At 45.6% G+C, this 22,447-nt stretch overlaps 1 protein-coding gene across 15 annotated transcripts in view; it reads left to right on the top strand.

Annotated features, from left to right (window-relative positions):
- Positions 1-22,447, top strand: part of MAPKAP1 (MAPK associated protein 1) — a 199,553-nt gene that overhangs the window by 140,491 nt on the left and 36,615 nt on the right. For 14 of the 15 annotated variants that reach the window (XM_054726891.1, XM_028130852.2, XM_028130851.2 and 11 more), the window contains one exon: positions 11,107-11,247. In XM_054726891.1, the coding sequence (XP_054582866.1) occupies positions 11,107-11,247 (141 nt within the window). Of the gene's footprint in view, positions 1-11,106; positions 11,248-14,088; positions 14,753-22,447 lie in introns of those variants that run through there. The other variant, XM_054726892.1, reaches the window with a different exon arrangement.

Below are 22,447 nucleotides of genomic sequence, written 5' to 3'. Positions count from 1 at the left end.
AAACACGAAAAAGGTCCAGTCAGAAATTACGCACACACTAACTGAAATAAAGAACAATTTACAAGGATTCAACAGTAGAGTAGAAGATTCCAAGAATCAAGTCAATGATGTGGAATATACGGAAGCAGAAAACACCCAAACAGAAGAGCAAAAAGAAAAAAGAATCCAAAAATATGAAAATAGTGTAAGGTGCCTCTGGGACAACTTCAATACAACGTTTGCATTCTGGGGGTACCAGAAGGAGATGAGAGCGAGCAAGATATTGAAAACCTATTTGAAGAAATAATGACAGAAAACTTCCCCTACCTGCTGGGGAAAAAAATAGACTTACAAGTCCAGAATCACAGTCCCAAACAAGAGGAACCCAAAGAGGACCACACCAAGACGCATCATAATTAAAATGCCCCGGGTTAAAGACAAAGAGAGAATCTTAAAAGCAGCAAGAGAAAAGCAGTTGGTTACCTACAAGGGAGCACCCAGAAGACTGTCAGCTGATTTCTCAACAGAAACTTTGCAGGCCAGAAGGGAGTGTGACAAGAAATACTCAGAGTGATGAATAGTAAGGACCTACAACCAAGATTACTCAGCAAAGCTCTCATTTAGAATTGAAGGTCAGATACAGAGCTTCACAAATAAAAAACTAAAGGAGTATATCACCGCCAAACCAGTATTATATGAAATGTTGAAGGGTATTATTGAATAAAAAGAAGAGATAAAAATATGAACAATAAAATGGCAACAAATACATATCTAACAACAATCAAATTTAAAAATCAAAATAAATGAACAAGAAATCTAATGAACAAAATAAACTGGTGAATAAAACAGAATCAGAGGCATGGAAACATGGAACAGACTGGCGAATCTGAGAGGGAATTGAGGGAGGAGGAGTGGGAAGAGACTAACCAAAGATCTTACCTTTGGACATAGACAGTAAGGTGGTGAAGGCCTGGGGTGGGGCGGGAACTGGGTGTAGGGGGGCTGTGGGGGATAAAAGGAGGACATCTGTAATATTCTCAACAATAAAAAAGAGATATATGTACTACTACATGTAATACTTTAAACAATAAAAACATATTAAAAATATAAATAAATAAATAAATTGTGAAGTAACAAAAAGCACATAGGGGAGTACAATGCACAACGCAAGTATTGGCCATTCCTAGTGTCCGTCTGTGTGCCTGAGACACAAGGCCAGCACCCGTGCCCAGAAACACCACAGCTGGTCTGCGCATGTGTGTGCTGGCCTTTTCCCTCGTTATTCCTGTTTTCCCTCTAGCCTCTTAGACTTCCCACAGGCCCCTTTGGGCAGTGGCCAGCACGGGGATAGGTGATACCCAGGCAAAAACCAGTGCTGACCTGCTACCAGAAGCAAAGTGTGCCCTGTCCACACCTACTTCTTCAGTAATGAGTGTCTGAATTGTGCTATGTGGGCTGAAAAATTCCACATGGATTGCATTTTTCACTCTCTCCCTTTCTTGAAAGTCCCCCCCTTTTCATTTTATCATTAGGTAGTAATTAGTATTCAAGGGAAATTGGTCTTAATATATTAAAATTGGTTAAGTGCATTTAGACCTGTACCACAGCCAATGTCTTATTGGAAAATGTAATTGGGGACTCTGTGTATGTAATTAATTGAATTACAATTAAGAACTTTCATTAAGCGATACACTGGTACATTAGAGCAGTAAGGAAACATGTTTGACGAGCCACAAACCCCGAATGGGCTCTAAGTGAGGGCACAGGGATTTGTATCCCGCTGGTCGGCTCCTGGCCCCAGACTCTGCCTGCAGCCTCTGGCTAATGGTTTGGTGATGCATCGGGGGCATTTCTGCAGTGACTCCCCTGATCGAGGGAGGGTTCTTCCAGCATGTGTGCCCTCATCCCTGACCCCGGAGTCAGGGGAGTGATGCCTCAGTGTTGATGAGATGTAACAGTTCTTAGACATTTTGTTGTTGTAAACAAATATTGTATTTTGACCTGTAAATTATCAAAAGTGCCCGGGCTCCTTAGAGGACCCCATTGCTTTTCCTGCATTTTGAACAGTAGCAAAAGCATATCAGAGGAAGAGGAAGTGATGGGAATTCTGTCATCAACCTAAATTCCAAGCAAACCGGCAATGAATCAGTGGTTCAGACCCCGAATGGTCATCCATCATCCTCTAACGGGTGGTCGGCTTCACTCTGGGCACACATTTGTTCATTGACGGCATCCTCCTCTGGGCCGGCCACTGTGCTGCCCAGACATCATGAAGCACATCACTGTGCTGCCCTTGACACCATGAAGCCCGCAGTTGTGAAAAGTGCTGTGAAGGGTGTATAGCAGGGGCTGGAGCTGGTGGGAGTAGGAGGAGAAAACTTCCTTGAGGAAGCATAAAAAGGAGTTAGTCAGATAATGAGTAAGGGAAGAATAGTCCAGGACAAGGGACTGCTCAGAATGAATGAATGAAGCAGAGTGAAATGAGCAAGCGGGGAGTGCTGAGAAAAGAGACAGAGGGATGGCAGGGCCTAGAATCAGAGCCTACAGGCCCCCCTCCATGATCTGCTCTTTTTAGAAATTCCGCAAACCTGAACCCGTTTCTTTCTGATCAGCTCATAAAACAGGATTGCTCTGATTTATTGAGGGGCTGCAGTCTCCCTGTGGAAAGGCTCTAACTCCAAGTGTTTAATCAATTAGGCACTGGCAGCAGGGATCTCCACCCTGGTCACAGCCTGGCAGATTCAGTGAAGGGCGTATCCCACTGTGTGGTCCTGATGGCTTTGAGGAGATTACTGCAGAGGGGCACGCATGCGTGTGCGTGCTTGTGTTAAAGTATATCACCTATTGATTATTTTTTAGAGACCAGCAAAGATGACTAGTAGCCAAAGGGAAGTGTTTAATAGAAGAGAAGTTTGGGGCTTATGAGGCTTTGGGGACTTAAAAGGCCTTTGGAAGAAAAAAAAAAAAGTGATGGATGTAGAAGCTAAAGGAGAGTTTTCCTCCATGACTCGTGCATCCTGCTTTGAGTCTTACAGGAGAGAGTATTAGCTTCTATCCCTGATTCTTTGTTCTGGCGAGGCCAGCCATGATTGTGTTCTTAGATCCTTTTGTGACCCATGGATTTGTACATTCCCAGCCCTTCTGAGGAACACATGTACCCAAAGGGTGGTGTGGTTAAGGGCACATTTTTGGAATTAGACCGACCTGGGTACAGTTACAAGTTCCAGCTTATACTAGTTACATGGCTATACTAGCAGGATGACATTCTCTAGATGAATAGGGGCTTCATTTTCCTCACCTAGAAAAAGAGATAATATTCAACTTAAAAGGGCTTGAGAAAATTAAATGAGCTACTATACTTCAAGCGCTAAGCATTGTGTCTGGCACATAAACACTCAGAAATGTTAACTGCTCTGATAGTTGTTGAGGTGGGATCCCAGTCTGGTAAGGCGTCTGAATGGAAAGCTAGAAATAGTGTGTTAGGTTCCACGTAAATACTGGGATGGCATACAAACTCAGGTAGTGTTATGCTTAACCTGTGTTGCAGCAAACTTCGTGCATGCCACAGCAGCATTTATTAAACATCTACTATGTGCTCTGTAGGATAGAATGTTCCTGCCCTCAAAGGGACTCATTGTCCAGAGGAGGAGTACAGATGCTTATCATGTAAGAGACTTACAATAAGAGCCTTCAGGGCTGCAGGGTTTCAGGAGAGAGGTCAGGGAAGATTCTAGACTCTACCTTGAAGTATATAAATATTAAAAGAATGGAAAGGACATTCTGGCCAGATGGTATAACCCAAGCAAAGTCCAGTTTGGCTGAAGTAGGGATTTTTCTGTGTGAGGAGTAGCAATAGGGCTTCATGACAGAGGGGGCAGAAGAGGTGTTAGTCTTCATCTGGCCACTTACTTGCCCACAGGATTTACTCTGCACCAGCCCTGCGATGGACATGCCTCTCCCTTGGAAGAGCTTCTCACCTGCACTCCCCACCACTCTGCTCCAGCCAAGTGCAAGCTCTTGCTGTTCCTCTGTATATGCTCACACTTTGTGGGCTTCGTGCCTTTCCCACTCTATTCCCTCTGCGGATTGCCTGTTCCCTTTCCGTCATCCGGGGACCCTGCCACCCTCCTGTGTTCCTAAAGCCCAGGAGAGGCAACAGCATCGCCTTGCTGCAGGGAATGTGAAGGTGAAGATGTAACAAGGCCATTGATCTTCTGGTCGAGTTACAGAGTTGCCATCGATCTTTTTGGAGAAGGAAGATTGAAGTTGCTTTAACTTATAACTGGATTAGAGCTTTTGGACTTAGCCTAAGACTCCTTGAACCAACCATAAAATGAAGTTTAAAGTCCCATGTAGTTTATATCTCTGAACACAAAACACCTGCCAGTAGCATGTAGTAAGTTCTCTGAGCTTTGATTTAACGAGTAGTGCCCGTTCGTCTGAGAGTCATGTGTACCTGTGTTTCTCTCAGTTCCAATAAAAATACTGTTTTAAACTATAAAACAGTGTTAGTTAGAATTAGTCTTGATCACCTGACAGCTTCTACACACTCTTAGAATGTGTGTAGAAGCTTTCTGTCTGTGTTTGTTGTCAAGTATGTGACACAGATACACAGCTGTACCTGCACTTTTATGTCTCCTCATGGTTGTCCACATGGAAACCCAGGGACAGGAAAACATGCATAGGACAAAAAAGGCAGGTTCTCAACTATTTGGTCTTAGGACTGCTTTACACTCAGAACTATTGAGGACCCCAAAGAGCGTTTGTTTATTGGGTTATATCTACTTATTAGGAATAAAAACATAAAAATTTAAATATCTATAAATTAATTTAAAAGCAATAATAAATTTATTATGTGTTAACATACATTTTTATGAAAAAATACCTGTTTTAAATTTTTAATGAGAAGATTGGGACTGTTTTATTTTGTGTTCTTTCCCTGAGAGCATTTATTTTTGTTTCATCAGGAAGATAAATTATTGACTAACCACCTGAACCAGTGGGCACTGTTTTATATTTTTGCAAATTTCTATAATGTCTGACTTTATGGAAGGCACCTGGATTTGCATATCTACTCTCTTTTTTATTTGAGAGAGGGAGGGAGGGAGAGGAGAGAGAGTGGGAGATCAATGGGAGAGAGCTACATCAACACCTAGGTATGTGTCCTGACTGGGAATCGAACCTGCAACCTTCTGGTGCATAGGACAGTGCTCCAACCAACTGAGCCACACCAGCCAGGGCTGCAGATCTGCTTCTGCGCTCAGTCTGTTACAGTACATTGTTTCAGTTGAAGTATATGAAGAAAATTTGACCTAACACAAATACGTTGTTGGAAAGGGGAGAAGTATTTCAATAGCCTTTTCAGATAACAGGGGCTATTAATTTTCATTACGGTACCCAGACTTGAATGATACTTTCTTAAAGGTTAGTTGCAATGTGGACTCAGAACCATATCAATGAACTTGTTATTGCTTTGTGCACTTGTAAGGGAATAGGCATGAAAAGGGCAAATACTGTCTTATTGTTATTATGATGAAAATAGTATTGAGATTTTGGACCCCTGGTGGGTTCTTGGCCCCACCACCACCACCACCACCTTCCCGTGAGGCCTGGACTACACTCCAGAACCACTGGTTGAGAGTTTACAGTTCCCCAGTCACTCTCCTGCTGCTTCCTCTGGGAATGTGATGAGATGGGAGGCAAAGGGGAGGACAGCGGACGGAACATGGTGGACCCCAGAGTCCAATAGATCGTCCCAGCTCTGCCTCTGCCTGCCAGAGAATCTTGGGCAAGGCTTTGACCCACTCTTGACCCGTGGTGTCAGAGTTAAGATTTGAATCTACATCTCTGAACTCTGTGTCTCGTTCTTTCCATTGTTATTAAGCCCCAAGGCCACTTCCCAGCCATTGGCTGTCTCTCTCTCAGCACCTCTTTCTTTCTGGCTGTGAGCCCTAGACTTCCCCTGCCACCTCCTTCACTTCATCTCTGCTTTCCTTTGCCCTGTCCTGCCCTGGTCCGGCTTTGCCATTAAGAGCAGTGCCATTGCCTGTTTCCTCCTTGCTACTAATTCCTTACTCTGGAGAGCTAAGCTTCTTCGTCTCGGGTTTCTGCTGTCCCTTGCACCATTCCACATTGTGAATGGACTCTCCGTCATTCTTCCAGAGCCTGTTGTCAGACCATTTGAGATCTGGTGCTTGTGTCATGTTTAGACCCCGCCTCAAAATTTGATCTATCACAATACATCTTTGAGTTATTGCAGCTCGAGCGTTTTGACACAATACATTATGGTAATCCATGGCACATAGAGACATTAACACTCCCGACTTTGACAAAGTACATCATGAAGTCTTTGAAGGCACCATTACAATTCATCTTGTCATTCACCAGGAGACCCAGTTCAGCATTAATGTAGATGAACACAGTGTGGCTTTTGTTTCATTTAATTGCTTGTGACCTTCTTAATTGCTAATTTAACAAAATACCAAAGGGTTATATTTCAATTAAATTAACAGTTTGGGGAGGGTTTTTTTGTTAATATATTTATTTTTAAGGCATTCTGGTTCTCTCTACTTTTTACGTTGAGTAGATAAAAACGTCTTCTCTTGAACAGGAGTGGGTTTTTAAATGTGAAGTTGATAGTACAGTAATAGTTTTAATCTGCACATGGGGCAGTGCCGAGTGTATTTCATGTGTGGCTGGGTTTGCTCCTTCCTGGAAGGATGTAAACAGTAAAGGTGCATATGCAAAGTCATAGACTTTCCTGGCCCAGAAAACATGCTTTTGGTGTAATGACCTGCTTCAGATGTTTGTCTTTAGGTAGAGTCTGCTGCCTGAACCGTTTGTTGGGCATTTCTCTCTCCTTGTACCGTTTTCTTTGTGTTCCATAGCAAGTCTGTAAGCTCCTGAAGATCAGGAACCCTGCCTTCCCCTCACCAGTGTTCCTCCGCAGTCTAGCATACCGCTGGCCTGCGGGGTGGAGCAGGTCGCAGGCTGGCTGGTCCGTACACACACACCTGCCCCTCCAAGCAGCACTCCTGAGCCTGCACTGAGAAAGGGCTCTGGAACTCCGAGACCAGAAGTCGTTCCATTTAGCAGATGGCCTGCTTTGGTGTGAGCAGCATGTATTGGGAGCACATGCGGGGCTGTTTCTTCCTTCTCTGCTCCCCCAGGTGCTGTTGCCCTTCTAATCATGAAAGCAAACATGCCCCTTGTCAGCTGGGGCAAGACTCAGAGCTCACCCAAGTATCAGGGGACCTAAATCCTCACATGGGACATGAATTTACACTGTCGGAGAGTAGAAGGTCAATGCAAGAAGCATTAGTGTGTTGAGCCAGCTCCAGCTCTATCAGTCTTGAACAAAATTAATATAAGGAAATTGACAAGCCTTGCTGGTTATCCCATAGCTTTAAGACCTCCACTAAAATCCCATCGTCTCATCTGCCCATTATTAACATTTCAGCAAAATATAAAGTTTTCATTAATCTCCCACAGCAAATTTAGGAGTGAAAACTGGCACTTGTTTGAGCTTTTAGGACTACATTAGCTGGTGTATTAAACAAAATATGTCATTCTTCAGTAGCTTCTGTAAGAAGCTAAATCAATTTCCAACTATATTTATGCACCACTTTATCTAAAAGCATCTGAATTATCATTTACAGCTAAGATGCTTTATTAGCAGCTGGCATTGAAATTGCTCAGTAAAAAATTATATGTCACGTTATAGTAATTTTTAAATTGGTTTTAATCCAACATCATAAAATGTAAAACTCTTAAGTGTGGTGTGTTGTTTTGGTTTTTGTGTGGGTTTTTTTTGGTAATTGGCATTTTAGTATAATTAGATGTTATCTCTTTCCAAATCAAGAACCTTCAATATTTAGAAAATACTAATTAATAAAGAAAACAGAAATTCTTGAACTAAGTTATATCTAATAATGGCATTTTCTCAAAAAAAAGATGGCTTTAAATTATTTTTAAAGCATGAAAGGATTTTAATATTTCATCAAACTTCTCCACAGTTCTGATATATATAAAAGGTTCTAACATCGAAATAAACACATCTTGGCAGTTCTGTTTCAGTCAGATATGCATTGGAGAAAGTGAATGATTATTCAAATCTAAATTCTCACCAGCCTCTCCGTTAGAGATGTGCATAGTCCCCAGGAGATGGGTGGTCATGATGGTGGCGTCTCTATCCAGAATCACAGGCGATCCACAGAAGGGAAGCAGGGTTCCCAGTGGCCCTGGCAGACGCTGGGTGCAGCTCTGCTAATCCTCGCCAAGGTGACATTGGCTAAGGCCTTCTGCCTCTCTGATCCTCGCCTTCCTGGGGACATGGCACCTGGTATTCACCCAGTACGTTTTTATTGAGCACTTGCTCTACCCTGTGCATGGCAGCACCTGCAGGGCCTGGGCTACAGGGGCGAGTAAAGCAGCCACCGTGCCTGCCCTCTTGGGGTGACAGTCTAATGGCAGAGACAGGTACTTACTCTCTGTGATAAGTATTCTGAAGGAAAATGGGGGGTGCAATGGCAGGGGAGCTGAACTAGACTTGGGGCCCTGGGGTGTCACCTAAGCTAAGCTCTTCAGGAAGAATAGGGAGGCGCCTGGAGGAATAGGCCAGGAGGGAGGAGAATAGGAGAAGGGTGACCTGGGCAGAGAGAGCAGCATGTGCCAACACTGAGATGGGACTGTGTCACAGGCAGGCCGTGAATGGCCGCTGAGGGCGAGGCTTGTCCTCGGTGAGAGGAAGCTTTATTGTAGTGGCTGGCATGGTCCAGGCTGGGAATAAGTGCAGTGTTTGGAAAGCCAGTGCACACTTCTAACAGGAGTTCGGGGCAAGGCATCAGGAGCCAACTTTGACTTCAAAGCTTGCCCTGTAGCTCTGGCCGGGTGGCTCGGTTGCTTGGTGCGTTGTTCCCATACACCAAAAAGGTTGTGGGTTCATTTCCCGGTGAGGGCACATACCTAAGTTGTGGGTTCGATCCCTAGTCAGGGCATGTATGGGAGGCAACCAATCAATGATTCTCTCTCACATCAATGTTTCTCTCTCTCTCCCTCTCTCAAATCAATAAAAACATATCCTCGGTTGAGGATTTAAAAAAAGAAAAAGCTCATCCTGTAAGCAATACTAATACTGTGGGAAGAGAAAGCATGTAGTTGTCAGGCTACCAGTTAGGTAACAGATGTTCCTGTTTTGTACCCAAATCTTGAGTTTTAACTCCTCCAACTCTGCCCAAGGAGTTCTGTCTGGCTCTTCCTGTGGACCCATCTCCAGCTGCTCAGCGCAAGGCCTAGGGCTCCCTGGCTGGCTGCCTCTGCTAGCAGGTGCTCCCTCCCACTGGTGAGTGGCACCAGCAGCTGCACCTTCAGGACAACACATTTCAGACTCCGCAGGCTGAGAGAGTTTAGCTTCGGTTAGTGTGACCTTGAACATGTGACTTCACCTCGAAAGCCTCGGATTCCCAAAGCCTCAGATGAGCAATGACAGCCAGTTGTCATGAGGTTTAGCATGTGTAAAGCACTTCACCATGCCTGCTGTGTAGCAGGCACTCATATGTCCAAGCTTCTGTTTGATTATCTATTTATTTAGCAGAATTTAGTGAGAGCATGCCAGTTGTCTGTACGGCTTACAGAGATAAAGAACACACTTTACTGGCCCTCACAACGCTTCTGAATTAGGACAAGAGCAGCCACTCAGCAGCTCCAGGGCCAGGCTGAATGTGATCCTCTATGACAGTAGAATAAAAATAATCATGACTGCTACTTATTAAGCGTAGTATGTGTTAGATTTTAAAACACATTTTGGCATTCTGTGTATGGCAAAGACGGGGGTTCACAGAGCCGGTGGCTTGCCATAGATCGTGCAGCAAGTTAGAGGCAGAGCTAGGAACTGAGCCCAGGTCTCCCTGGATCCAGGGTCCAGTAGAATGGAGTTCAGCAGAAGGTGGAGTTTGGGCTAGCCTGCCTGGGTGGGGTTTTGACAGGTGCAGGGTAAGGGTGGAAAGAAAGGGTATTCTAGGCCAAGGGTACCACATGAGCAAAGGCCCGGAAGTGGAAAAACCTGCCTCTGTGTGCCATCTGGGGAGTCTGGGAGTTGCTGAGAGAAGGTGTATGTGAGAAGTGACGAGTAAAATTGAAAATGTTTATGGGCCGAAACCGGTTTGGCTCAGTGGATAGAGCGTCGGCCTGCGGACTCAAGGGTCCCAGGTTCGATTCCGGTCAGGGGCATGTACCTTGGTTGCGGGCACATCCCCAGTAGGGGGTGTGCAAGAGGCAGCTGATCGATGTTTCTCTCTCATCGATGTTTCCAACTCTCTATCCCTCTCTCTTCCTCTCTGTAAAAAATCAATAAAATATATTTTTTTTTAAAATGTTTATGGACAGATTATGGACAGTCTTGACTACTTGGCTGAAAAACGTGGGCATCATTCAGGAAGCCATGGGAAGCCAGGGACGATTTTTCAGTACCAGTGGTCTTACTTGTTGCCAGTGTCACATATCAGAGTACTTAGCATGCACAGAGCTCTCACTAAGCATTTGATGAGGGAATAAATGATCAAAGCCTTCGAAAGATGAGTGGGAAAGCCCTGTGGTGGCTGGATGGCAGAGGGAGCCTGGTGGCCAGAAGGCCAGTGGGAGACCGTTAGCCATCGCGGGTGAGCTGGCTCGTGCCTGCCTCCGCGGAAACGGGCGCGGGACGGCAAGCTGATATTTGAGAATCTCAGAAAGGAAGGGATTCTTCAAGAAGTATGGATTACTTTTATGATCAGGAAAATTAATATTAGAAAAAGAAACGAGAAATGTGACCACCCCTGCTTTGTGGTTTTGACTTTCTCTTGTGGAGACTGAGAGCTGCTGGTGAGCAGGAGTGTTTCTCGCCTTCAGTATCCCCACTGCCTAGCCCAGGGCCTGCCACAGAAGCGGCCGTGTTTGTGGAATTAATTGTTGAATGATTAATATGTTACCGTTCTCTGTTTACTGGAATGGCATTATTAAGTCATCGCTCAGCCTTTTCTTCTCCAAATTAAATAGCCCATATTATTTTAATTTATCCCAAAGCATTTTAAGCAGACAACATTTGCCAAGCCTCATGTATCTTTATGTGTTAAACTGCTTTTCCCTCCCCAGGTTCAAGGGCAGACGGGGTTTTTGAGGAGGATTCGCAAATCGACATAGCTACAGTGCAGGATATGCTTAGCAGCCACCATTACAAGTCATTCAAAGTCAGCATGATCCACAGACTGCGATTCACCACCGATGTACAGTTAGGTAAGTGCGTGAACAGGTGATGAAGTAAACCCTTTATATCAGCGGTCAGGGTAGAGATAGGGAAAGAAACAACATACAACTTTTATGTGACCTGAATGACTGACGGTAATTTGTTTTCAGAGAAAATGTTTAAACAATGAAATTTAAAGTACCTCCTTTTCCCCAGCTGAGTGCTCTGTCTTGTCTTCTTTTTTATGAAGCAGAAGATTAGAAATAGAACTAACTTGAGACTCTCTTCAAACCGATTGACTTCTGGAGGTTCCATAATTCTTCTCCTTCTGTAATTCTCTTACTTGCCGTGCTGAGGCTGCTTGTAGCACTGCCGCTTGCCTTTTCCTACTCGTGGATTCGGTGCCTAGTCACTCATGCACTTACTTACTCGGGAAGCTTTATAGTGATCTCAGAAGTTGTATTTGGATTCTCACCAGATAATTCGGAACTAACTTTCAACTAATATTTGGTGTTAATGTGTTCCAGTCAAATGCTAAATTTCTGTTTTGACTTAAACCTAACAGGATTAGAAAAAGATGTCATAGCAGTCAACAGACTGTTAATACCTCATTGTCGTCATGGCTGTCATGTACAGGTATCCGCCGTGTATTAGACACTGTGCTAAGTGCTTCACATGCACTACTCAACACCTAGAAGGTAGAATGTTTACCGTCCCCGTCTAACAGAGAAGGTAGATAAGGGGCAGAGAGGTGAAGGCTTACGCTCAAGTTCACACAGCAGGTAGGTTGGTGGTGTCAGGAACCGAACCTTGGTCTGGCCAATGTGAGTGCACCTGCTCCCTAATAAGATGGTGGGAGGAGGGGGAGCCTGGGTGGCTGCCTGGCTTAGTCAGAAAGCTGGACTGCCACTGACCTCTGCCACACTGCTCCTGCCTGGGCCTCGTCTGCTTCCTGCATAAAGGGAGAAGGCTTGGAGTCTAACTCTAAGGCTCACGACTACGGTTCTCATAATGCTTTGTATGTGTCTCATCATAAAATCTTTTCTAATGTTGGCATTAGTCTGGCTAATTGTAATAAAGCCTGAAAAATATCTTAATAATTTCTTCCCAGCTTGACTGACAGGAGCTTGAAATATGCTGACAGTACAGCTTAGTAACTAAAAGATGAGCGTCAGAATCACAACCGGTTTAAGTTGTGGCTCCATCAATAACCAGCCATGTTAGGCAAGTGTCTTCATCTTTCCAAGCTCAGTTCCATTCTGCTTAAGTGGGAGTGTTAGTGGTACAGCTTCCGCCGTGGAACAAGCCAGCGGTCACATAAAGCCCTGAGCACAGGGCCTGGTGGCTGCTAAACTAAGCACTTCAGAGGGCAGACTCAGGACTTAGAGGCCTAGGACCAAACCCTGGCTCGCTTGTTAGCTGTATCATCACAGGCAGATGACTCCGAATTTCCGTCTCCACATTTGTAAAATGAAGGTAATAGTCCCTACCGCATAGATGGGGTAATTGTGGGGATGGAATGTCATAGCACATGCAGAATACTTAGCAAGGCACCTGGCACATAGCAAGTGCTCAGTGAACATCAGCTGCTGAGATGATGGTGATTCCAACAAACTCAGTACATGAATTAGCACCCAGTAACTTTGAACCAAAACGGAGAACCCACTCTTCTTCCCCGTCTCTAGACTGTTTCTCCCTCACACAAAAAACGAAATCTCTAAAGTGGTAAAAAAAAAAAAAAAAAAAAAAAGCTTATTTAATGTTGATTCTTAAAACATAAAGTTTCTTCAGGGGTGCTCTTCCTGGGGATGCTTTTCCTGGTATGTCTCCTAGAAATAAAAATAAAAGACTGCTCAGAAAGAAACCAGGTCCAGAAAGGGGGGCAAAAGTACAGACTGTATGATTCCATTTATGTAGCATTCAAAAATACACAAAAATAATCTGTGTGGAAGTAATGATGGTGGTTATCCTGGGAGCTCAGACTGGAGGGGCTTCTGGGACACTGATAAAGTTCTGTGCCTTATCTGGGTGCTGATTACATGAGTCTGTAGACTTTGTGGAAAAGTCAAGCATACATACGCTTATGATTTATGAACTTTCCTTTGGTATATTTTCAGTGAAAAGTTTACTAAAATAAGGATGCTACTCAGACATCCAGTTTGCGTGTGCCTGAATGCAGTGCCTTCCCAGTAACAAAGGGTCTGTTTTCTCTGAGTGGGTTTAGTTTTAAGAAGCTCAATAAATAGCCAGAGTGCAGCGAAGATAAAGGTCCAGGAGAGAAGGCACGGGTTTTCCCAGGTGAGCATCATCAGCAAATCCGCTGATCCCCAAGGTGAAAAAGCAGTGCAGACTTCGTTTGTGGGCTTCTTCCCCCTAATTTTTTCTCAAGGCAAAAAGCCAAACTTTAATTCATCAGATTCCAACCTGTATGTTTATTTAAAGGAAAAGGCCCAGGGGCCCTGGCAGGGTACCTCAGTTGGTTATAGTGTTGTCCTGATACACCAAGGTTGCGGGTTCAATCCCCGGTCAGGGCACATACAAGAATCAACCAATTAATGCATAAATAAGTGGAACAACAAATCTATGTTTCTCTCTCTTTCTCTCTTTCAAAAAAAAAAAAAAAAAAACTATAAAGGAAAAGGTCCAGAAAGGGATCTGTGAGAAGAGCGGAGCTTGGGTTTGAATCCCAGCATTACTACTTACCTGCAGTGTCACCTTGGACAAGTCCCTCCCCTGGTTAGTCTTAGTTCTTGTCATTTAAAAAATGTGAATTACATTTACCTTTCAAGATTGTATGAAAGTGGCCCATAGAAGCTGTATTCTCAATGGTAGCTTATCTTAGTGTTACTATTGTCAGTAACATTTATTTTGCTTATTACTTTCTCTCCTAGTCCACCATCTTGAAAACATGTAACCAGATCACTCCGATCAGGTAGTGGCTCTATTGTAGCCACAGTGGAGACGTCTCAGGTAGAAATGGATGACAATGATACAAGCATCTCTCCCTGGAGCAGAGGTTCTCAGAAAAGAAGTGACTAGAGGCCAGGTCCCAGCCGCTCTGGATGCTTCCAGAGGTGCACATGGCTCCCTCTGGTGGAGCATCACGGCTCTAAGATGCTTCTAAAACGTCAGAATGTTTCTATTATGCATTTAAGTTCAATCTTTAGCATTATAAGTAGAAACTGCATCAATTAGTCCTAAGAAATTTTTTGACAGATAAACTGTGCCCTGAGTCCTGTACCATGAAGTGAATAAATACACTCATTTCCTATTCCCATGTACGAGTTCAGATATGTAATTTAAGACCCTGTCTCCCTCCTTGCAAAGCCCTTAACACCCTTGCATTCTGACAACAACAAAAACCTGCACACAGCAATCCAGAAATCCTTCCTTCCTGGAACAGAATCCACCACAGAGTGCATGGCAGCAAACAGCACACCTTTTATGAGCATTCAAGTGAGCAGCTGGACCCTGCGATCAGTAAATAATTTATTTTATTTCAACTGACTAGCTAGGTGCTTCAGATCTTTCCTGACAGTGATGGATGGCCGCCTCCGCTCGCCCGTCCTGTCAGTCAGAGCAGAGGTTGCCCTGCCCCCTGTGGCAGGTTCCTCTACGTGGTAAGTGTCTGTGTGCGCATTCACCCAGCTGTGCTGCTGAGTCCACAGGAAACGACCGGCCACTCGGCCTCGGTGGTCCTCGCACAGCAGGGGACCAGGATTCCCAGCCCCGTGCCAGCTCAGCTGCTTGCCTTCTGAGGGCAGTGGTGGCCGCTGCTCCCCTTTCACCACCTGCCGCTTATTTCTGCTGTCGGGATGAGAGAGTCAAACTTCGATCTGCAGGACCCAAACTTAAACCCGTTTTCCGCCAGACTTTTCTAATAATTGGGGTCTATTAATGAAATCTATGGCAAAGACCTGATCTTTTTAAAGAATATTAATAAGAAGAATTATAATTTTTAAAAGCAGTTATGGTTTATCAGGTGCTTACTATGTGCCGAGCACTTTGCTGATCACTCTCTTACATGCTTTGTCTCCTGTAATTATAGCACTCTTACCAGCTAGTGCTGACATTATCTCCATATTTCATAAGAGGAAACGGGGGTGTAGGGGAAAATCTAGTAAGTAATGAAGCCGGAATCAGAACCCAAGTCTGTCTGAGGCCAAGTCTTACGGCTAACTACTATCGTATGCCTTGAGTGCGAATTGTCATTGCACTAATACTCTAGTTCTATAATAATTTCCAGTGTACAGTGAACTTTCACCCCTGTTACCTTATTTAATCCACATAGCACACTGATGGTGTTATTTCCATTTCATACCTGAGGAAACAGGCTTGGAGGAGTTAATGGAATAGAGCACTCAGCATTGACTGGCACAGAGCTATTACTTAATAGGTACTAACTCCCTCACCCTGAGCCACCAGATATACTAGTACAGTGGGATATCCAGGCCCAGTCGGAGAACTGGGACTGAACCCCAATCCATATGCTAAACCCAGTCCCTCATGCCACAGATGCCTCAGCCTAATAACTTGCCTGCACAGAGGAAGTGTTTGCTTCTCTTTGACCAATTTTACATTTTCTGCACATCCCTCGCTCTTCCCCTATCCTGGCATGCGGAGCTGTGTCAGTGTGGCTTGGGTGCCACTATTTCACCCCCATTCACATCGTTAGTCAGTTGCTGCACTTCCATCTGGGCCTGGACCTGACCTCAGAATCCTTCCCAGCACAGCCCTCTGAGCGGCCCCTGCCAATCACTAGAGCTGGTTCTGAAGTCGAAATTGATTTGCCATTCCTGCTCTGGAAAGTTCACCAAACAAAGCCGCTATGCCTAACCATTCCTGTATTTCCTGAAAACATTCTTGGAATATTTTGTCTTGTCTGCTTCCCCTGTGTTGGGCCTAGAAGTACGGATGCCCTTAAGTGTAGACTTTGCTTGAGCTTGTACCAAGTCGGGGTTTCTTTCATTTCTTGATCTTCCATTTGCCTGATCCTATGTGGCTAACCATGGGATCAGGTGCTAAGACATGGGTGATACCCAAACATGCCGAGACTGGCAGGGTGAAGTAGGTTTGGGGAAAATTGAAACTAAAAGGGTCAGATGGTGAATACCAGCGACGATCTAGAAAGCCCACAGTATTATATCAATGAGTATTTGTTGGGCTGGCTGGCAGAAGCTGGATTATGATGCACCTGCCAAGGGGCCACTCAGAAATCCATATAAACAACCAGGCAGAGAGGACCTGGACATCCGTGTTTACCTCTCATTCACACAGTGCCTTTGAGCAGTGCTTCCTCTCCTGACCGACCTTGCATCAGAACCACCAAGTCCCTGACCCATCCCAGACCTGCCGGCCCAGAATCTCCCCTTAATTGTGGGCTTTGGGAAACGCAGCCTCAGAGCATTCAAAGGACTTTCTTGCCTCTTATCTCTTTGTCTAAGGCTTGTTTTTCCTGACTGGGCAGGCAGCCTGGTTTTCCTGACAGTCTCAGGCTGGGAAATGCTTCGATAATTGTGCCACTTATGCTAACTTGATTCCTTCACCATATCATTTGTCAATAGAGACCATCCCCAAGTCCCCAAAAGGAAACATAATATACCTTGAATTCAGACCATGATACGAATACATAATACATCATCTGTGTCATACTGCATATATAGCCTAACAATTCTGTTTAGGTTACACAAATTCTGTATTGGATTTCCAGATAAAGACTAGATAATGCCCAGCCAATGTGGCTCAGTGGTTGAGCATCAACCCATGAACCGGAAGGTCATAGTTCGATTCCGGTCAGGGCACATGCCCAGGTTGCGGGCTTGATCCCCAGTAGGGGGCATGCAGGAGGCAGCCGATCAATGATTCTCTCTCATCATTGATGCTTCTATCTCTCTCTCCCTCTCCCTTCCTCTCTGGAATCAATAAAAATATTTTTAAACAAAGACTATATTATAAAATAACCTCTACCCAAAGGTTACCTCCATTATCTCTTCATAAAACAATCCACATGTATAATCACAGTACTTGTGATCACAGTAGTTATTTATCAAAATTACCAAGTCCAGTAGCACATATCATAGAGAAGGCAGTGAGCTTCCCTCTCATAAACCCACTCCAGTCAGGTTTGTAAGGGTTGCCCAGAGCATTGTGCTGAAGCAGCATCTTGAACCGCGTCCCCGGGCAGCATAAAGAAACTCTGTGATTGATTAAAAATGTCTGCCCTGGGCCTAAGCATGATGGGAGGCAGCATATTTGCCATCTATTGTCTTCCCTGGTTTATCTGTCCAATCTCCGTTATTATTTAACTCCCTAGTTAATATCTATAAGTCAGCATTCAAGGAAGACCTTATTGCAGAGTTATTTTTTCATATACAATATGCAGACTTAAACACATTAGCAACACGAGACTGTGTGCGTGAAAGCACACAGCTGTGCCTGGGCTTGATTACTCCTCCGGCTCCCGCTGATGCTAGAAGTAGATCTCTGTGGCTGTGTGGGCAAAACGTTCGCCCTGTTATTTTCTGATGGGATACCTATGGTGTGTAGTTGAAGTAATTACATAATCTAGAAATGCTTGTTCTTAAGAAATGTATTGCTCCTCCTTCCACATTTCTGTTTCATTTTCTTTTTGAATACTAAGGAGATAACCCTTCTCCATTCAAAGACACTAAAATGATCAGGAGACATGCATCCTGCTTAGCTCCAAAATCCCTGGGTCCGTTGAGTAATTTGAGGATGACAATTCTAGTATTAAATGATTGTTCTGTCCCTGCTGTGGCAACATTTTCTGAACCAAAATGTAGAATAGAACAGAAGAAACACTAATGAACTTAAGAGAGCAAGACAGATACTATCCAGTTCCTTTACCCCATCAGTGCTTAATGCAGTGATGGGGCTGAGGGGAGATCTGACTGGGAATGTCGGGAAATCGAGGGGCTTTTTCTGACTGTCTACTTCCTCTAGTTGCCTGCTCCCAGATCTGCTTTTTTGAGAATTCCTGCTGAGTAATCCAGGTTGCTGATGACAATGTGTCAGGTCCCTCAGGTGGCTGAGAAAGAATTGAGAATTGGAAAAAGGTGCGAACCGCTGGCGTAATAGAATTAATGGGATAGGATATCTGAGAGGCCATCAAGATTCTGTATTCTTTTGACCACTTCCTCTCCTTGGCACTTGAGCTCTGGCCAGGAACCTGAGCCTGAACGTGGGAAGACCTCCTGTTCCCACGCTATAAATTATCTTAGGAAACGGCATTACTGCTTCCACTCACATCATAAGCTCACCCGAGGTATCTGTTTACCAGGAGAATATTTAGTTTGGGACTCTAACTGCCCCAGTACAAAATCTTTGTAACTGCTTTCTCCACAGAGAGAATGTAGCCCTCATTTGAGAACAGGCGCTACTGGAATTAAACAGTCCCTGGTCTCGTTCTGTGAGCTCTGCCCTTATGCCGAGGGCTGTGTCGAGTGTTGCTGTACATTCACGGTCTCATTCATGTGTAGGCCGCCCCTTAGTTTGCATCAAGGCTAATGGTCTAGTCAAGTACACTTAGATTTGTCACTGACCGCACGTTGGAATTGGCAGCTGTTAGCTAGGTTCTCAAATGTTTTCGGATGGTTACCCCCTCAAACGAAACCAGTGATCCTGGGCCCCAGTACCCGACTTGATCTCAGGAACATCAGGCTCTCCTGGCTCTCGTTTCGGTTGTGACCCACAACATGACTTTGTCACCTATTTTGGGTTCCTAGCATGTTGCCCTGGCTGTGCTTTTTATATTGTAATGCATTTGATCACTGCGAATATACCCACTGTGTAAGCACTGCACAGTGAGACAGGAGAGCTGGTCTCTTAAAGCCCTGGCCAGATGGTATGGGGATGTGAATTCTGGCCGCAGATCTGTCATCAGTGGGTGACATTAGACAAGTCATGTCCCTGCCCTGAGCCTCCATTTCTTCTTATGGAGAATGAAAGCCCCAGACGAGGTGATCTCTGAGGTCTCATTAAGCCCAAACAGCATGCGTGTCTGATCCTGTGTGTAAATTCAGACAAGTTGCAAAGACTTCGCTGACTGCTCTGTGGACGCTATCGATTGGCCGTGTAGATTCAGTGAAATCCACTCTGGCAAAGAGTTGTTCAGTGGCACTCCCGGGAGGCTTTCCCAGGCTTCCGCAGCTCTAGGTAACTCGAAGACAAGAGGATTGTGGACTGGCACAAAAAGCTACTCCAGGATTTAACAACAGTGGGGATTTTGTCGTCTTAGGCTGAGAGTTGTAGGAAATTGATGAATGAACCACAGCTCGTGATGGCTGAGCAAATAAACAATAACTCAGGAAATACACTGAGGCATGGAAAGTCAAATGCTCTAATTTTTGCCAAACTGGTGTTTTAGCTTCCTAGAGGGGCGCTTTAAGTGTCTCTCACGGGAGGTGTGCTCCTGAGAGTCAAGCAGGCTGCTCTGGGACACTAGGATAGAGCTGATGTGATGGGTCAGAACACACTAGACTTAGTTTGATGGGCTGGGGTTCAGCCCAGCTTTGCCATTTGCTAACTTGATTCACCCTGGGCAAATGCATCATTTCACCTTTCTGAGGTTCATCTTTAGTAATAATTTTAGGGATAATGGATGGAGCCCTTTGTTATGTGCCAGGTACTCCCCTTAAGTTTTTTATGTGCTTATGCCATTTCATTTTCATGACACCCCCAGGAACCGGTACTGTTGGTACCCCATTTTACAAAGGAGGAAGGTCAGGCTCGCTGAGGGAGAACAGGATAACATCAGTGGAAGTGTGCTGGCAAAATCAAGATCTCCAAGTTAATAACCTAGACGCCTTCAGGGATGGGGTTCCCCAGCATAAATGTTTCCACAGCCCCAGGGGTGAGAACATTCCTCCTGCTGTTGAGTTGAACTCTTGGAGGTCGCAGTGATACCTGGTGACAGGAGGTTATTGTAAGGATCCATGGGTATGAGGGCAGTGTTGTCCCCAGCTGGACAGTCGTGGATCCTGGTACTTCCAAACCTGGGGTGTAGAGCAGGTCCCAGAGAGAATTCCCCTCGCCCCCAGTTTGTTCACATCCCTCTGTGCTCCCTCAGCTCCATTGTTCTGACCCTTGTCACTCGGTCTGTGTCACAGCCCAGTGCCTAACTCCTGATGATAATAGTCATGAGAAGTAGTAGTATAGGGTCACTAGCTATGAATTAATCACTATGCCAGGCACTCTACAAGTCTTATTCCACTTAATCCAACAAGTCCATGAGGCCGTACGTCACTATTCTGTAGCAACTTGGCCAAAGTCACACGGTTAGGAAATAGGCAAGCTGATACCTGAACTCAGAACTCTTGGACTCCAAAGTCCCTGCCCCTCACCCCTCTGCACTACTGCCTTTAAATCTCAAACAGGCTGCCACCACCTTCCTGACAGTGTGGTCTACACCACGGACCCAGCGCTGGGGCTGCTCACAGGAGGTTCGTCTGTGTTAGCAGAGGAGGATATGCAATGCTCGTTTCCTTGCATGGAAATCTCTGGTTAGTTAAAACAGGCAGGGATCTCCTTGCAACGCTAAAGCCTTGGACAAATCATTTCCCCCAGAGGGCTGTGTATACGGCAGAGTTGCATTTTTGTTTATTTTGAGCTGTCTTGTTAAGGAAGGATTGATATGCCGGCATTGATGGGGGACAGCCATCAGGCGGTGTTTTCTGCCTCTGACGGCAGTGTGATAGTTTGCTTCCAGTGAGGTTGGACTCCCCGTATCTGGAAGCTGTCAGAAGTGGGAGCATGAAAAGGTCATGGCAGATGGCTGCGGATCGGTGCGTAGGGGGAAGCCTGGTAAAGGAGGCAAATGGCCTCGCTTGCTTCCGAGGGCAGGGCTGACCCTGGCCACGCTGGGCCGGGCCCGGGCTCTGTTGTTCCTTACCTGCCATGGCGGGTAGGGCGGAGCCTCCGGGCACCTCTGTGAGGGAGGCACAGGTTGGGCGTGATGGAGCCCTTCCCAGCAGCTCCGTCTTGGGTCCTGAGACCTGCCAGATGGAATAACCTTCAGGTGCCATCACTTGTCATGATTATCCGTGACAGAATTCAACCATGCTGAATTCTGAAATGGGAACCCCAAAACGCCAACTTTTAAGAAGGGTTGGATTTATTTGGGTGAAATTTTCTTTTGGAAAAATACAGAAAAGGAGAGGATGTGGCCAGAGTTGACCACCGTTGCCAGTCTGCAGCATATCCTTCTCATCTCTTGTCCATAAATGTTTTCCTGTGCTTTTCACATGACAGAAGAATTCCTCCAAGCCAGGCTTTCCTCACACATCATTTTTCTTGGTTATGTCCTATTGCGTCATGGTTGCATTAACTAATCCTCTGTTGTTGGCCTTTTAAGTTGGAGAAATACAAACTTAACAAAAGCCAGCTTCCCTTGTTTTCTCGGGCGTATGCTTGTGATTTGAATTACTTAAAACGAGCGCATAGCAGCACTGTGAGGGGTGCCTCTGCCGTTCTTTCAGGGGCTTTACTACAGCTTCAGTCAGGAAGATCAAAACCAAGTTCAGCGGTCCGAGAAAACAGAAGAGTACTGATAGGGCTTCATGCTCCCATTTCCCGTGTATGAACAGAAATAGGTGTGCACTCGTGAACCTAGGCCCGGGTGAGGCCACGTGCCCCTGGGTCTGGGAGAGGCCAAGCGTCCCTGGGTCCGGGTGAGACCATGCGTCCCTGGATCCGGATGAGGCCTCGTGCACCTAGGCCCGGGTGAGCCCAAGTGGCCCTGGGTCTGGGAGAGGCCAAGCGTCCCTGGGTCCGGGAGAGACCATGTGTCCCTGGATCCAGGTGAGGCCTTGTGCAACTAAGCCCGGGTGAGGCCACATGCCCCTGGGTCTGGGAGAGGCCAAGCGTCCCTGGGTACGGGTGAAGCCAGATCCTGGGTCCAGGTGAGGCCGTGCGCCCCTGGATCCATCCGGGTGAGGCTGGGTCCCAGGCCCGGGTGAGACCACGCGCCCCTTGGGTATGGGTGAGGCCATGTGCCCCTTAGTCCAGGTGACGCCGTGCCCCTGGGTTCGGCCGAGACCTAACCAGAGGGAGTCGGACCTCCATTACCACCATTTGACCACCATCCAGAGCTGAGGGGTCAGTGCTGACATGTACACATAAGGAACTACTGGACATCGAAATTGGGTCTCAAAAGAACTGTTGGTCCAGGGGGAAGCTCGCTACAGATTGATTCATTTGCCTGTCAGCATAAATATTATTGCTCGTCTCACA

Source organism: Eptesicus fuscus, chromosome 15, assembly GCF_027574615.1.
Source record: "Eptesicus fuscus isolate TK198812 chromosome 15, DD_ASM_mEF_20220401, whole genome shotgun sequence".
In the NCBI taxonomy this organism is placed as follows: domain Eukaryota; kingdom Metazoa; phylum Chordata; class Mammalia; order Chiroptera; family Vespertilionidae; genus Eptesicus; species Eptesicus fuscus.
This window is presented reverse-complemented; position numbering and strand designations above follow the sequence as displayed.